This window comes from Thermobia domestica, chromosome 3 (assembly GCF_964235325.1).
Source record: "Thermobia domestica chromosome 3, izTheDome1.hap1.1, whole genome shotgun sequence".
Lineage (NCBI taxonomy): Eukaryota > Metazoa > Arthropoda > Insecta > Zygentoma > Lepismatidae > Thermobia > Thermobia domestica.
The window spans coordinates 19,255,634-19,273,242 of NC_137456.1; the positions used below are offsets into that span (position 1 = coordinate 19,255,634).

The 17,609-nt window shown below is 37.1% G+C and overlaps 1 protein-coding gene across 1 annotated transcript in view; it reads right to left on the reverse strand.

Moving 5' to 3' along the window:
- Positions 1–7,894: 7,894 nt before the first annotated feature.
- The window catches only part of LOC145681695 (gamma-aminobutyric acid receptor subunit pi-like), a 95,195-nt gene continuing 85,480 nt past the window's right edge, over positions 7,895–17,609 (reverse strand). Inside the window, exons 5-6 of the mRNA XM_081753314.1 lie at positions 14,843–15,056; positions 7,895–8,101 (exon numbers count right to left, since the gene is read on the reverse strand). Coding sequence (XP_081609440.1) covers positions 7,895–8,101; positions 14,843–15,056 — 421 coding nt within the window. The remainder of the gene's footprint in view (positions 8,102–14,842; positions 15,057–17,609) is intronic.

The window sequence follows — 17,609 nt, forward strand, 5'->3', positions numbered from 1 at the left end:
GTCTCTATTCGAAATTCTATTTAATCGAATTCGACAAGAACACAGACAGAAACATTGAGAACAGGTGAAAAAAAAGAGAGAAAAAGGTGCTGTATCCGAGACTCGAAGTTGGTTCAAATGGTGCTTTATAAGCCGAACGCCTTAGACCACTCGGCTATGGTAACAACTAGTGTTTGTAGCAAAGGCTTCGAGTAGTAGTTCTTATTACAGAATAACGTTTTCTATTGCCTAAAATTTAAACCTAATTTACTTTGATATAATATATCTATTAATTTGTTTCATGAACACGTTTTCATTACTTTGATGAATGATGTATGTTGTTGATATAGATTCTATTACACGTTCTTTCGTAAACATTATAGAAAGTATCAGGGTTATTTATGATCTTTCATGGAAATTGACTGGCGCATGCGCAGTACACAGACAGTTCAATTGGAAGGCGAGGAAGGAAACGCTAACACATTGTTAGAATGTTTCCCTCACAAGCAGTAGTTCCCAACCGAGGGACGGCGGGACGCACTTCCTCCTCCTGGGGTGGCGTGAAGGGTTTACGAAGTCCCTTCGTTGTGTTATATTTCTTGGATGATTATGCACAATATACAGTCACATCTTCGACACATTTGGAAGTGATAAATCGTAGTATAAATAAATCGTCCTCCACACACAGTGATTGTTGCTTTTCCAAGATTATAAACTGGAACACTTTTTATTTCAATAGAATACAGAAGTTTCCATGAGAGGGGTTACAACCCCCTGGGTCTTTGATATGTCACCGCCTAAACTGTAACTTTCAAGTTAGAATCGAAAAATGGAGACATGTGACCTACTAAATATATTTTTAGTTCATTATACATTTTCATAAATAAAATATCCACAATTACAATGACAGTAAATGCTAAGTAATTATTGTAAATGTTTGTACTTTCATTTTCCCTCTTTCTTCTCAACTGAGCTTGAAAAATGTAAGAATGGGAGGTTAAGAATTTCAAATATTACGTATATTTTAGCGTATTACGAAATTATAATTAATAGAATCCGGCAGGATCACAAACAGAAACGTCAAGAAGAGGTAAAACCAAATTGTACTGGGGTGGGATTCGAACTACTCTTGAATGGTGCCTCAGAATCTCTAGCCGAATGCCTTAGTCCACTCGGCTAATGTCACAAGTTGAAAATACAGTAAGCGTGTTTCGTGTTCAATCTTTTGTTACAGTATGAAATTTATTTTGTATTCTCTGAAGTTTAAGCCTATTTTGGCCTTATGTAATAGTCTGTTGAAAGTGTTTTATGTTTACGGTATTCTTTACTTTGACGAATGATGTTGTTAATATAGGTTCTATTACGTATTCGTTCATAAATATTACAACAATTGTCAGGATTATTTATGATCCTTCATGGAAACTGACCGGCGCATGCGCAGTAGAAACAGAAAGATGCACTTTACCGACATTTGTCATACACGCCAGAACGCAAATTTCTAACAGGTTCTGAAAATGCCTCGCTCTAAAGGTTGTGGAGAACTGTCTGTTGCTCTGAGAGGAGAAATCATAGGCCGAGCAAAAATGGGACAAACTGTGCCTCAGATTGCTAGAGATCTGGGATGTGACAAGAAAACGGTCAAGAAATGGGTTCAGCGACATGAAGAAGGTGGTGAATGGTTCAAGTCTCGGTCAAGAAGTGGAAGGCCAAAAGTGACAACTGCAGCTCAAGATCAAGCTTTAGTTACAGAAGTAATCAACAGATCTCTACGCCACACGTCAATCCTCTTGGACAAAGCCAGAGAATATAATTGTTCTCACGAAACAATAAGAAGAAGATTATTGGGGGCTGGTCTACACTGTTCAAGACCCGCTAGGAAGACTCTCCTGACTGAAACTCACAAGGCCAGACGAATGGAATGGGCACAGAATAACATAACCCAACCTCAGTCATATTGGGACTTAGTCATCTGGACCGACGAGAAGGTTGTCAAGTCTAACCAACAAGGCAGAGTTATATTGTATAGACCGCGCGGAATCAGGTATGCTGAACAAAATATTATCAGAATTTCTTGTTCAGGACGAATATCAGCACACTTTTGGGGATACATGACGGCTGCTGGTCCTGGAGATTTGGCTGCGGTGCCTGAGAGAATGAACAGCAGTGTTTACATTAATATCCTCGAAAATACGTTGTTACCGTCCTTAGAAAGAAACTTCCCTGAACAGGAAGAATATATATTTATGCATTACAACAGTGCTGTTCACACTTCCCGGCAAACACGAGAGTGGCTAAGTAAACATCCAGAGTTAATTTGTATTGAGTGTCCCCCTCTATCCCCAGATTTGAACCCAATTGAACATCTGTGGGCCTACATGGTGCAAGAATGGGAAGAGAGACGTGAAGACAGAGACCAAACGTTTCTTCAAAATCATGTTATGGAACTGTGGCAACATTTTCGTAACACACCGTCGTATTGCTCGAGACTTGTATCTAGTATCCCCTCCAGACTTCAAGAAGTTATTGGCTCTGGAGGTGATTACACGAAGTACTAGTGTGTTATTTTTTGTGTAAACATTTATTTAAGTTTCATTTATTTATTATATTTTTTCAAGAGCAATACTTTCGTTCTTCATTCTTTTCCTTTGCTTGTTTACTTATTAGTTCGTTAAAACGTTAAGGAAGAGTACTATATCTTCAAAAAGTATTTGTGAATTTACTTTGAACGTTTCTAAGAATACATTCACTTTTTTTTTTACTCTATATCATGCCCAATATTACTTTCATTTCAGTTAATTAATAACTTTATATTACATCTCGGATAAAAGTATTATTGCCTTTTTAACGATGTTTTTCCTTTTGATTGTGTAATTTCTAGTTTCATTGAATTATCTCAATTCGAATGAATAAATCACATTTTGTTTATTGTCCTTCCTTAGCTAGGTTCGAATTCGAGAACAATGTGGTGTAATTTACGTTCTTTATTCTTCATATTGTGCAGTAATGACAATATTAATTATTTTTCATGAGTCCAGTTGATCAGTGAGAACTTGGACAAACATTAACCTGGTGATTCTTTACGCAATGACAAGAGTAAAATTCATTTTAGCTGTTCTTTATACTTCACAGCGATGAGACATTCTAACAGTGTGTTAGCGTTTCTTTCCTCGCCTTCCAATTGAACTGTCTGTGTACTGCGCATGCGCCAGTCAATTTCCATGAAAGATCATAAATAACCCTGATACTTTCTATAATGTTTACGAAACAACGTGTAATAGAATCTATATCAACACCATACATTATTCGTCAAAGTAACGAAAACGTGTTCATGAAACAAATTAATAGATATATTATATCAAAGTAAATTAGGTTTAAATTTTAGGCAATAGAAAACGTTATTCTGTAATAGGAACTACTACTTGAAGCCTTTGATTTAATCACTAGTTGTTACCATAGCCGAGTGGTCTAAGGCATTCGGCTTATAAAGCACCGTTCGAACTAAGTTCGAGTCTCCGCCGGGTACAACACCTTTTTCTCTCTTTTTTTTTTCACCTGTTCTCAATGTTTCTGTCTGTGTTCTTGTCGGATTCGATTAAATAGAATTTCGAATAGAGACCAATATATATGATAAATAATCATTTATTTCCGAATCTGCACTCGTACAATATACATTTTCGAGATTTTGATTTTGGAAATGAAGTGTATATAATATTGAATAGTAAAAATAGTGAAATAAAAAAATATTTGTATAAATATTGATTAATTAATTAGAGTTATACATGGCTTTCCAATCAGGATTATATAAAGAGGACTTACTTCTAAGTGCAATCCGAAAACAAATACTGTATTTGAGTTTTAATCTGACCCAAAGTTGGTAATTTACAGGATAATTTATACATGATTGGCATTGTAATTTTTATGCTTTTATTATAATCCTCTGTAAGTTATGATTTTACCAATTCTAAATGTAAAACGAGAAACAATTGTAATATTATATTTGCTACGAAAAGCTTTTAAGCAATGATACTTTCAGGACGTGATTTGACGGAGAATTTGAGACCCCTTTCGAGCTAAGAAATTTCCGCCTTCAGGACCATATATTCGATCGTGCTCAATGTGGACTACCAATGTTTGCCTTCCACCCGCATATTGAAATTCACCCCGAGGATAATTTTCTGAAGTCACCACTGTTTATAAATAGTTTTTCGTTACAAATCAGAGGATAATGGAGTAGTGAGTATACTTCACTTTTTTTTTTTTTTTTTTTTTTTTTTTTTTTTTTTTAGCTATGGATTTAAGATTCGCAATTCATACAATGTTCCGTTCTAATCGAATTTGAAACAAAAGAAGTTTTCAATGAGTTACTCAAAGAAATATTTTCAGCCTCCGGATGAAAATAGGAAGACACTTAAAAAAGAAACAACTTGCTACCGGGTTTGAACACACAAACATGTGATTGATAGTGTATCGACCCCAACCACTCGATCGTTTTGTATGTCTTTGCATATGTTCTTTTGCCTCTTGTGAAAGCAGTTTACTGTTCCATACTCGCTTTTGTTTATTCCGATACGACTATGAGTTCTTAGTAAATATTTGGACGTTACAGCTCTTGCAATGTATAAAAGTGTTTTTAGAATAAATCACAATCGATATTATGTCCTAATAACATACGTAAAACAGGTTGAATTCGTGAAATGATTGAGGTTGGACTGAGCGTGAATGTTTTCATAGTTAGGAGCCTGGATATGCAAACCCGCTTAACGTGGGGATTTAATTTTGTGAAATTTGGTACATATGACCTGGAAAACATGGATATTTTGTCCCTCATCTTTTGTTATCTTTATTCCACCCCATCCTTTGTTATCTTTATTAATGAAAAATAAAGGTCTGTTGTCACGTATCACACAAGTAAGGACTATTTATTGTTACAAATACAAAATGGTACATCAATATAAAAGATTGCCTGCAGGTCGAAAATATGCTGATTTTTCATAACAGCTTGAAGAATGTTTACCAGCAATTCAGTCGGGGAAAATGTCGCGAAAAGAAACAGAAGCTCACTTCAAGATAAGTCGTTCCACCATAGAAAGAAGATTAAAGAATAGGTCAAGGCAGAATACGGGCCATCTGAAAGTGTTCACAGAAGAAGAAGAATTAGCCTTCGCTAGTCGTCTTGATAAAGTTTGTGATTTCGGATTCCTCGTTAATTAACTTGATTTCAGATTTATTGTGAAGTCCTATTTTGCCATGCATGGGAAAACTGTCATTGCTTTCTAAGACAATCAATCTTCCCAGTCGAGATTGAGTGAAGCTATTTTAGAAAATGCACCTCCAGTCAACGACTAGATTCGCTGCTAATATTGGTAGGGCTCGTGCAGCTGTAGAAGAAAACGTAATCAAGTCATTATATTTGTTAGTACCTCTTAACATGTTCTCTTTGTGGTTTGCAGTAAATAAAAAGTGTTGTTCTTGGAACACCTACGTCCTACTTAGTCTCAGAGCAGATTTCAATGGTTTTCTGTAGGAAAATATGGCGGTGGGTTCAAGTAGCCCGAACGCGAGTCTTACTTGGACCCATTTTTTACAATAATCGCCTGTGCTTTGTTTTCAATATATGTAACTAAAACTGTCCACAATATATGCAATAAAGCCTGTAGTTCCACTTAATTTGGGTTATGACAATAACTTTCGAGTTTTCGTGGATGAAAATAGGCCGAAAGAACGAATTTGTTGCAAAATTGGATCCAAGTAGCCCGCATCTACGGTACGTTTTTTTTTATTATTTTACTCGAGATTTCTTCCTAGTTTGTTATTAAAATACTTACCAACATATCCTCATTTTATTGTCCTAACAAGCCAATATATGTTGATAGTAAAGTAGTTTAGATTGATCGAGCTCCTGGGACTTCAGAATTACATGCCCCCCCCCCCCCGTTACGAAAACCTGGCTAAACGAACTAATATATGTTCCAGTAAAATATTTCATGTCACGGACCCCCGCCCTTCACGAAATCCTGGCTACGTGCCTGATGGAAGTCTCATTCAAAACAAACAGCATATTTTATCAAGAACTCGTTATCTTTAACTAACATTTTTTTAAAAAATTTCTTCAATTAAATTATTTTTTTTTCTACTACGGAAAATTAAAATTTTCGTGTATTTCTAGTTACGAGGAGGGGGTGTGAAGTAACTGTGAAGTGACTATGAGATAATTGTGTGAACTCTTGATTCAATTTTCTAAATTCAGTTTTATTATTTTATCAATTACGTTATCCCCAACTAAATCTCAACAGAATTATGAACTCTTAAATTTGAACGAAACAAAACTTTTATTTATGATGTACATTTGTAGACGGCTTGGATAAGCATGTATTGCTCTATGGTTATTACTGAAATTGCTAATAAACACAACTAATTTCCTTCCTGCTTTTCTGCATCCTCTTCCGCCTAGCCTGATGCTTCCTAGTTGATTGAATGTAAAACTCATCGTTTGTCTATAAAACAAAACCACGGAGGACACGTCCACACGGGGTATTTGTCACAAGGTTTGGATAGATGCAGGATCGTCGTAAGAAGCACAACGCACCATTGGAGAACGACCAACTCCATGTCTTGGAAATACCATTCTGTAGGTTCATCGCCACAGATTCACTTAAGTTAGATACCTGACTAGTGAAATGGAGACGAAGGAGAACATCGTCAAAGACACACCGTGACAAGAGAACTCGACGCCCCTAGCAGCTCAACAGGATTGAAATCCAATTGTTGGCTGACTCTAGAGCATCCAGATTCTTCTAACGAAACCCATTCATCAACCCAGATGACCAGGATGACACCAGCCTCGTTGGAATTGTCAGGTTAGTGCTCATCCTTTGTTTTTTAACTTAAAACTTTCTCTCTCTCTCTCTCTCTCTCTCTCTCTCTCTCTCTCTCTCTCTCTCTCTCACCTTTTACTCAACTAGTCATTCTTGTAAAATTGAAACATTTGAATTTTATTTAAATTCAACCATAAATTTTTACAGTTAAGTACCGTGTTGGGCATCAATTTCATCCCCAATTGTCACATTCATTTTATGAGTATTTAGAGATTGTTCTGAGCTACAAACTGATGGCACATCACGGCACAGTACAGTACTCAACACGAAGAATTTTGTAAGTCTTTTTCTCAACTCTTTATTCAAGGTCCTAAAAAATAGCATTTTCTTGTTTCTAAAGGTTTCTTTCGCCATTTTTATCCTTCTTTTATTTCACGTCCACACTGCATATCATTACTAATAATACTATCTAGGTATCGAAAACTAGTCACTGTTCTATTTCCTCCCCTCCTACTTGTATATTTGACACCAACCGCTTCGTTCCAATCACCATGGCTTTTGTCTTTCTAACATTTATTTTCATTCCATATTTTTCACAGCCTTTCCTCAAGTCTTCTAACATCTTATTGATTTTCTCTTTAGATTCTGCAACAAGCACCATATCATCTGTAAACCGTATATACCTAATCATTCTATCTCCTACTGAGATACAGTCTTCATTTTGTAGATTCTTTTCCACTATCTCTACTAGATAGATATTAAATATTGTAGACCAGAGACAGCACCCCTGTGGAACTCCCCTTCCAATTGCACTATCCTCTGTCATTTCCTCCCCTATTCTAACACTTACTTGTTGGTTCATATATAAGTTACAGACAAAATGACAATTAAACGATTTGGCCTAATTCCGATCAATTTTGATTCAATTTGAGGGTTAAAAGGTTGATTTGATAGCTTCCCTATAAAATTATGCCTATTACGTCACTACCCGTGGCGATCAAACTCTGATTATTGACGATCAAACGATCTGACCCAATTTTAATCAATTTTGCTTCCATGAGGGACTAACAGGTCACCGGTCACATTCCACGTGGGACACGTCACAAGCATCTATTAAAGTGAGCTATCTGTTCTCGTCTTGCTAGGTGCATTGACCAATAGACTACTGCACAAATTATAAAAGCCACTGGAAACATACATAATGATATTCTGTCTGCACTCGGCCATTGTAGGTTCCCATTCTCAGACAACTTCTTTCTGCCAAACATTTTCCTCATCCAATACCGAAGTTTTGTTCCAGCTTTGATCTGCAAAGAAATTTTTAAAGTACATATATTACAAGAAATATATCTCAATTGCCAGGTTGTATCGTATGCTCAAAGCGTTTTGCGAAACTGAAATGTAGGTAACCCAAATATGGCTTAAATTTGCAGAATGGTTCAATTGGAACTAGTTATGAACTGATGACACACATGTCTTATCAGGGAATATATACACACGGGGCTAGTTACCAAGGGTTTTACCAGTCAAACTGAACATGTTGGAGGAGAAATATTATGTGCTCCAGCAAAATTATTCGATAAAAACTTAAAAAAGGATGAAAATTAGTATTATAGATTATGGAAAAGTAGACTTACAGCAGCAAGAAATAGGTTCCAAGGGTAACAGTTCGTAGACATCAATCTCATTAACAAACTAAGGAATACATGATCAGTTATTAGGACTGTGTAATATCCAGATTTTTAAAATCGAAAATCGATATTGTTAAATATCGAAACTTTATACATATATACACTGACCATCGAAAACTTGATTACCCGTTACTTTTTTGTACGAAGACGTTGGGTTGATGTAGGAAACATGAGACACAGCAGAAAAGCTCGCCAAGCAGTGACAGGGATCTTATTCGATCAGTAAATTTGATGGTTGTGCGTAGAATGGATAAGGAAGGTGAAATATAACAGTTTAATTGGGCAGATTGTGATAGTCAGACGGCTGAGAATGAGTATCTCAGAAACATAGCACGAGTGTTCACGGAATCTTTAGTACCTTCCAAAGGTCGAAAAGATTGGTGAAACCAGCATTAAACTACAAGGAGTGGAACAGTTACACCTCAATAGAAATGGGATGTCGTAGATTGTCGAGGGTGGTACAACAGGTTAGGGTGAAAATTCTAGCACAATTAACACCAGACTTTATTAGTGGACAAAGCATGAGTGTGTCTGCTCACACAATTTACCATACACTGTTACATTTGCGCATCCTCTGCCAATATTCCACACTATACCAATATTAGCTCATCGATAAAGATTGGAATGATGTCGACTGTCGTTGGACCGTTACAATGAATGACGATACTGCCTTCGTACCGATGGCCGGGTCTGCATTCGTCATCTTCCGCGGGAATATCCACTCGAGACCTGCAGAGTAGGACAACGACAGACCGGTGGTAGGCTCAGTAGTGCATGTAAGAGCACCATGACGACTTCTAGCTATAGGCAAATCATTGCCAATTATGTACGCCCAGTGGCAAAGGCATCCCTGAGCAGGACAACGCTCCTTGTCACAAGGTAAACGTTGTGGTGCAGTGACTTGATGAGCACAGTGATGCTTTTCGATTGCTGCAATGGCCCCCGAACTCATCTGATATTAATCCAATTAAACGCCTTTGAAATGTCATTGAATTGCTAATCCGAGCTTATCGACTCCCTTCCCGGAAATCATAAGAATTAAATGTATGTGTGTGCAGATGTTATCCAGCCACCAATCATGTTTTTATTCCATTCATGCCAACCATATTAAAGATGTCCTGCGACCAAAAGGTGGAACACCAGATATTAAGTAAGTAGTCAAAATGCTCAGGCTACTCAGCATATATATCTAAATATCAAAAACATATCGAAAAATATTGAATATTAAAATGCCAAATAATATCGAAATCTTGAAAATAAAAATATTGAAAAATATTGTAATATCGAATGATATCGATATAGTATCTTTATATAGAAATAGCAAGAGCATTTGTTGCAAAGCATTGACTTCCATAAAGCAATGAGTCAAGTTTGATTTCCCAAACTATAGGTGATTTTGTAAGAGAAATGTCATTGAAGAGGATAAGAACGGTGTACAAGCTATTTTTCTTAATATAGTTTTCTTATTCTACCAAGAGACGTTCTCTAAATGTAACTGATTTTAACGATGTTGATTCACTCGCCATCAATGATGTTTAGACCATTGATTTCTATTGGGAATTATTCTTGTCCTTTCCTACCCACTTAATGGTTTGACGCAATTTTAATGGTTTTATTTTACTGATTTTTATAAACCTCAAATCTTTTCAACGTTCCTCACTTCGTGAAAATTAAAATTTGTTTTAAATGAATTTTAATACATTATAATCAAATACAAGTGTAAAGCAAATTCATTTCGAAAAAAGCAAAGGATATTTTACTAGGATTGGAAAAGAAGTCAGTAAAATCACATAATTAAAGGAGCCACCAGGCATATTCTATCTTTTATATACAGGGTGTAACAAAAGTCTCTTGCCCTAGAGAAAGTTCGTTATGAATAGAGATACGAAAAAAAACTTAAAAGAGCAAAGTTGCTGGAACCTATAGATTTTCAACCTAAAGTGTTGGAATTTTTCAAATCGGAAAACCAGAAGTTTTGGCGCTACACTGGTAGTTACCCCAATAGTAATTGAAAAACTAAAAAATCTTTGAGTTTTACGTCCCACGGTTATGCCGGCTAGGCTAAAGGAGACGGTGATTATGAGAGATGAGTGAAATGGTGGAATGAAGAAAGTGGGAGGAAACGGGAGAACCCCGAGAAAACCCACGAGCACGGTGTTTGTCCACCACAAAGTTCACTTGGCGGGGGCTGGGATCGAACCCGGTCCCCAAGCACCAGAGGTGAACGCTCTACCACTGAGCCACCGCGCCCCCTGAAAAACTAACGTTGCTACTTATAGTGTGACAATAGAAATATTAGTTTGGGTGCAATACTTGAACTGAAAGCAAGGAAACTTATGCCGTAGGAAAGAATATTAAAAATCTCGGTTGCAATCAGTAGCATAGCGCGAGTAAATTGCCGTACCACATACTGTTCGCCCATTCGGCAGAGACCTCCAGTTGGCAGAGTGCCAAGGAGAGTCTATATTAATGAAAGGAGAGAAGTGTAAAAGAAGAAGAGGAAGGAAGGCATTGGTTATTGGCGAGGGTGGTTTGTTTGAACAGTGTTACCAACCCGGCATCAAAACTATAGCTGATAAGATTTTATGAATAATAAAAAAATGAAATCTTAAATTTTATGTCCCACGGTTATGCCGGCTAGGCTAAAGGAGACTAATGATGAGAAATGAATGAAATGGTGGGATGAAGAAAGTGAAAGGAAACGGGAGAACCCCGAGAAAATCCATGTAAGTATTTCTTCACGCCAGCACTGGTTGACGGTATTGGCTCTATCATATTAAAATATACACAAAACAACGCACGTACACACACGCGCAAGCATAAACACGAAACAGGTGAGAGAAAGAACTAGAAAAAACAGTAAACTGCACAAGCACAAACGTGTGTCTACTGTAGAGAAAGACAATAGATTATGTCCTCGCGCGAGTCTTTTGCGCAATCAACCGAATATGGAAGCCCGTAAAAACACAAAGCAGGTTGCATTTAAAATGCGCGCGCTCTATTCACTGCGTGACATCATCGCCTGACTATAAAGTACTGCTGATCTGGATCCAATTTATGTAGCTTGGCAACTATGTTTAAACTTCCAGCCTTCTTTCTCTCGCCCCCAGAGTCGCTCTCAGAGGAGAAAACGAACACTTGTTGCCTGTACCTACACATACCTATTTTTTGTAGTGGACTGTTCTACTTCTGTCATGCACAGAAGTGTCGAGAGACCTAATGTCCGCGGGTAAACAGTACACGCATGGTACACTGGACACTACTGCAGCAAATTGGTTATTCTCCTGCTGCGGGCAAATATCCTTATATATATAAGGTGGACAATTTATCTTGATAATCCGCTATAACGGACAAACTAAAAGAGAGAGAAAAACGAAATTTTGCATGAAACAACTATACGGAGGGGGACATATTTGTATGTAGTAAACAGATAGATCAAACAGTGTTGTCAACCCAATATAAAGTTGTATTGTTTCAAATGGCACTACGTCAGGTTATTACATATTTCAAGTTAACATGTCAAACCAAAACTTAAAATACAACTTTCATTATTCAGTGTTGCAAACTAAGGATGTTACAGTACCATAAACATCCGAAGTTTGGAAGCCTCTAACGCACACACATTACAACAGAGATGCAGAGAATAATGCACATCGAAAGTACTTTAGTGTTGGATATCATGGTCATGGCATGACTTGTTTCGAATGCATAGGAACGAAGTTACTAGGGCTTGAAAATTTTAATTCTTTAAAAGGCTCTATTTCGAAAAATTGCTTTTATAAGTAGCCTATCATATTTAGTTACTTGTATGGTTTGTAATAGATGTGTAAATTATTTTCTTGCACATTGTTCTTCGATATCTCAAACCATTCCGCAGATATGATAAACATTGATAAAGTTAGCAACACTGCTGAAAATTGCGTATTTGTGGAAAATATTTAAAATGATTGTTGTTTTCCTTCTCTTATATAGCATTACAGTAGTAGCTTTTAGTAGCTGTAATTACAACAAGCTCTTGCAATTACATGATTTATGCAGTGTTGCAAACTTCAGCAATGTATAAGCGTTCCCTTTAAAGCAGGAATTTAAAAAAATAGTGGGTCACGGGTCCACCTATTTTAACGAAATAGCCTTTCAAAATATTAGCTGCCCTACAGGATGCTATTGTTATTGTTCTGTCTGATTATCTGTCTGTCATACGCACCCTGTCTGTTGCACCTCCGCTATCTTGAGAACCGTGAGATAGAAATCACCCTGTCTGTTGCACATCCACTATCTTGAGAACCGTGAGATAGAAATCACCCTGTCTGTTGCACATCCGCTATCTTGAGAACCGTGAGAGATAGAAATATGCCGTTTTCGATAATAACACAAATAAAGCATTATCCGAGTACTTCGTCAACAATAAGTGGTATTATACAACAAAACAAAGACGCTACGATAAAAGGTCTATTGTTATATGAAAGAAAGCAAAAGAACTCATTGGTGTTTACATATTTCAGATTAGTACGTTTGACTTCTACTCTCAGGGTAGTAGATAAAGACGTTCAAAATTTATCCCAAAAATACAATATCTCACGAATAAATCAAATTAGAATGATAAAATGCAGAATTGTTGCAGACAAACTTAAAGATCTCTTGCCCCAACCACTACCCATTTTCTCCCACACAAACCTCGACTGATGCATAGGCAGCACGTGTGCTGTCATTCTCTTCAATGTTACAGTACTTCCGTAACACTTGTATAGACCGTCTCGAAATTCAGAATTTTTTTAAAAAACCAATGAATGGAAAATAAGAGAAAGGAACAACAGAGGAATGTGGCAATGTTGATTTTTAGGTAACGGGGGTCATGTTTTATTAGAAACTTCTCTTAGGGCGCTGCACCGATTTTTATTGTTTTTCGCTCATAAGTGGACTACGATGCTTAACGCAAGTTTCTGTCATGTTACTTTAAGCAAAATATTATCCTAACGGAGATAGGGGTAAAATGTTTATGCGAATAATTAAGTATCTTACGGTCCTCTCTACTTACCACAGCCTTTTTTTTTTTTTTTACAAATACTTTCTGTAAATAATTCCAAGGATCCGTATACCCACACGAACTACAAACCACATGTGTTTATTATAAACACTTGTTTTTAGGACTTCTAAACAAATAGTGTCAGATGAGACATGGAAACTATACTTTGAGAAAGAAGCGAAGAGGACACGGAAAACCACGAAGATAACCGACAGCCCCTCCACAGATTCTCCCTCCAAAGGATTGCTATAAAAGAGGATGACGGGTCTAAGAAGTTACAGTGTCTTGTAGTGATCATTAACCTACAATACCTACACCAGAAGCCGCTATGTGGTACGGAAATTTAGCCTTCAATACATACTTCCGAGACCTCTATGGGTTACAGAGTATAAACCTTTAAGAGGCCTCATCCGGCGAAATTAAAATATCGCTAATTTTACAGTAATTACGTGATATCTTCAAAATAGATAAGAGATAATCGAAATGTGGAACAAGAGTGCCCTAGACAATATTATGTTACATGGGATACCGTTATCACGACTCACTTATCTGCTTTCGATTTGGAGCCATTTTGAAAATTTTATTTTCGCATTTCTAAATGGCTGAAAACGGAAAGCCACCAGGTGATTTGTGATAACGGCACCTCACGCAAAATAATATTGTCTATGGCGCTCTTGTTCCACATTTCAATTATCTTTTATCCATTTGAAGATATCACATAATTACTATAAAATTAGCGGTATTTTAATTTCGCCGGGATGAGGCCTCTTTAATACCTGCTCCTGAGTCCACATTGGGCTACTGAGTTACTTATTCTGTCTGAGGTCGCTTCGGGCGAAGACAACATCCTATCTATCCGAAGGCACCGTCGTATGCCAAAGGGCGTCATTAAAATCCTACATTAAAAACAGTTATTTAGGGTGTTTAAAAGCTTATAGAAACTTAGTATAATAATTTGATAAGACATTTTTATGATAAAAGAGTGAAGGGTTGAAAAGTTTTGTGTACACTATTGACTCAACTTACAGAATATTAGAATATTCTTCCCGTATGAGGGAAGTTTTCTATATAAACCAATGGGATAGAGAAACAAAGATGGCGCAGGTGGAACTCAACATCGTTAATTCAAGACATACTTGAATCAAACTATGAGAAACTCTACATTACTCTTTCCAAGATTACCTAACGTATTTATCAACATTCACAACTTCAGATACTGGCCGTCATAGCCTACGTCTGTCTTCCACTTAACTCCTTATTTATTGGGTTATATTGAACGTTATTTAAAAAAAAAGAAAGAAAAAAGAAAGAAAGAAAGAAAAGAAACTACTTACTCTTCGTTGCAAGTCGTACGTGGAAGTCGCTGGTAATTGAGGCCGCACTACTGTGGTTCGAATCTTGGTGGGTTGAGATGATGGGATTCTGGAACTGAAGTGGGATATAAAGAGGAGAACAGAGTACTCTACAAGAGAAGCGAACACAAATACAATGCAGAGAATAATCCAGATATCGAGTGCTTGGACTTGTACAGACGGAGGCATTTTCGCCCTGAAAAACATTTAAAATTAAAGAAAAAAAAAATTATGATTTCGAAACTTCTTCATTTCATATTATCAAAAATTAACAGACATAATACAAGCGTTTAGAGTATAAAGGAATAAGTCAATTTTTGACGCATAGGGTTTGTCCCTCAAATAATGAGACCGGCCAACGCTCCCTAGCAGGGCAATTTGTGGTGGTGGGTCTAAGCTAAGCAACACACCAGGCAGCAGTCGTTGAGTTGAGTTGATTATAGTTTAGCGTCCCTTTCAACAGCGAGGCTATATGAGACGTGGACCTACTGATTAACGTGGAATCCGAACCACATGAGCTCCCGCCGGGAATCGAACCCGGGTCTCCCACGACAAAGGCGCGTACGCTAACCGCTTAGCCACGAGGGAGCTCAGGCAGTAGTCGCGTCTGAGTTCTGATGCAGTCAGGATCTGATGCTCTGATGCATACCGCCCATCAACTTTGGACCCCTCTGGAGTGGCCCCGGGTAAAAGCACACAATTCAAATGTATCTCGAAAAATGCTATAGGGGATAAAAAATAGCTGTACTAAGTTTTATATTGATAGACAGAATCGGTATGAGGTGAAAGCGTGTTTTGGTATTTGTGGAGGGAATTTTTCCAACATTCTCCCAATTTTCTCTGTTCAAGTACGTTATGGGCCTCAATACATAGCATCTCTGGAAAGCGTGTTTCATGCTGAAGAGAATGAACTATAAACCATGACTTTCGAATGAACAGTGTTAATGCAATGGCTATTTCACTACGAGTCTACGATTCTCTTTACACTAACAGAATTAATGGGCCTCAGGGGGTATCGGGTTATTTCCTCAAGTACGTTTTCCTCAAGCCCAGAAAATGTGGGACATTTCTTCAAGTGCCTTATCTTGATATTGATCATGAACTAGAAATCGAAGACAGAGATACAAATCTTGGCCAACAGCCAGAATGATTTGAATACGTGATAAAATAATATTGCCACTGGTTAGAAAAAAAATTACTATTAAACTTTAAGAATGAAGGTCTTTTATATCAAAGGACATCTGAATATTCCTCAACTATATAGACTACAGAAGCTTTCAATTTAGAATTCAATCGTAGCAGGGGGTGCGGTGGCTCAGTGGTAGAGCGTTCACCTTCGGTGCTTGGGGTCCCTGGGTCGATCCCAGCTCGCGCCGTGTGAACCTTGTGGTGGACAAACACCGTGCTCGTGGGTTTGCTCGGGGTTCTCCCGTTTCCTTCCACTTTCTTCATTCCTCTCATCATCACCGTTTCCTTTAGCCTATCCGGCATATACGTGGGACGTAAAACTTAAAGATTTCATTTTCATTTTTCAATCATAGCAGTTTCCACGTTTTCAGTATCCCATTTTTGAATTACGAAGGCTATGAGTATTTAAACAATATCGTCTGCATCTGAACCATTCAAAACAAAAGGTTTCTTTAAATACTCAATAAATAATTACAGGCGATATTGTTTAAAATAAATTGTCCTATCGCACGATTGCCTCAGTAAATCATATTAGTTTCTTGGATTGTGTATAATATAATTCGAATCAGCTGTATTGAAGAAAACTATAGTAAATTCTCCAGTATTGAAAACAAAACAATATGGTAATACACAGTGGTCGAAGTGAGACAGTATACGGTGGTATGCCATACCGTCTCTGGTTTTTCAGTAATGAGGACATACCATCTCTGTTTTTTTCAGTGCTCAAGACAATATTTAAATAACAGATATGTTGAGTCAAAATCATAATAAAACATACCGCCTCTGCTTTTTTTTCCCACTTCCAATACTGGTAATACAAATCTCGACAAAACTGAGTCACACTATTATTTTTAAAAACATTTATCATTGTTTTGACCAAATAATGTACATGTATTACAAGATCTTTTGGTCTAGTTGACGGAATGAGATACAGGATAGATTTTATGTAAATAAAACCCTATGATTGCTACCCATAAATTATTTAATATTATATGTTCAATAATAATGTTATGACCTCATAAATTTATCGTGTTATGCTTAGCACTAGGGATGGCCAAAATTTTCCGGAATCCGGATTCCGGAAATTTTGTTTTCCGGAATCGGAAAATTTACTTTCCGGAATTCGGAAAAATTCCGGATTTCGGAAAAATTCCGGAATTCGGAAAAATTCCGGAATTCAGAAAAATTCCGGAATTCGGAAAAATTCCGGAATTCGGAAAAAATCCGGAATTCAGAAAAATTCCGGAATTCGGAAAAATTCCGGAATTCAGAAAAATTCCGGAATTCGGAAAAATTCCGGAATTCGGAAAAAATCCGGAATTCAGAAAAAATCCGGAATTCAGAAAAATTCCGGAATTCGGAAAAATTCCGAAATTCAGAAAAAATCCGGAATTCGGAAAAATTCCGGATTTCAGAAAAAATCCGGATTTCAGAAAAATTCCGGAATTCGGAAAAATTCCGGAATTAAGATAAATTCCGACATTCGGAAAAAAATCCGGAATTTAGAAAAACCGGAATTTTTCCGATTTTACTCTCCGGATTCCGGAAAGTAAAAATTCTG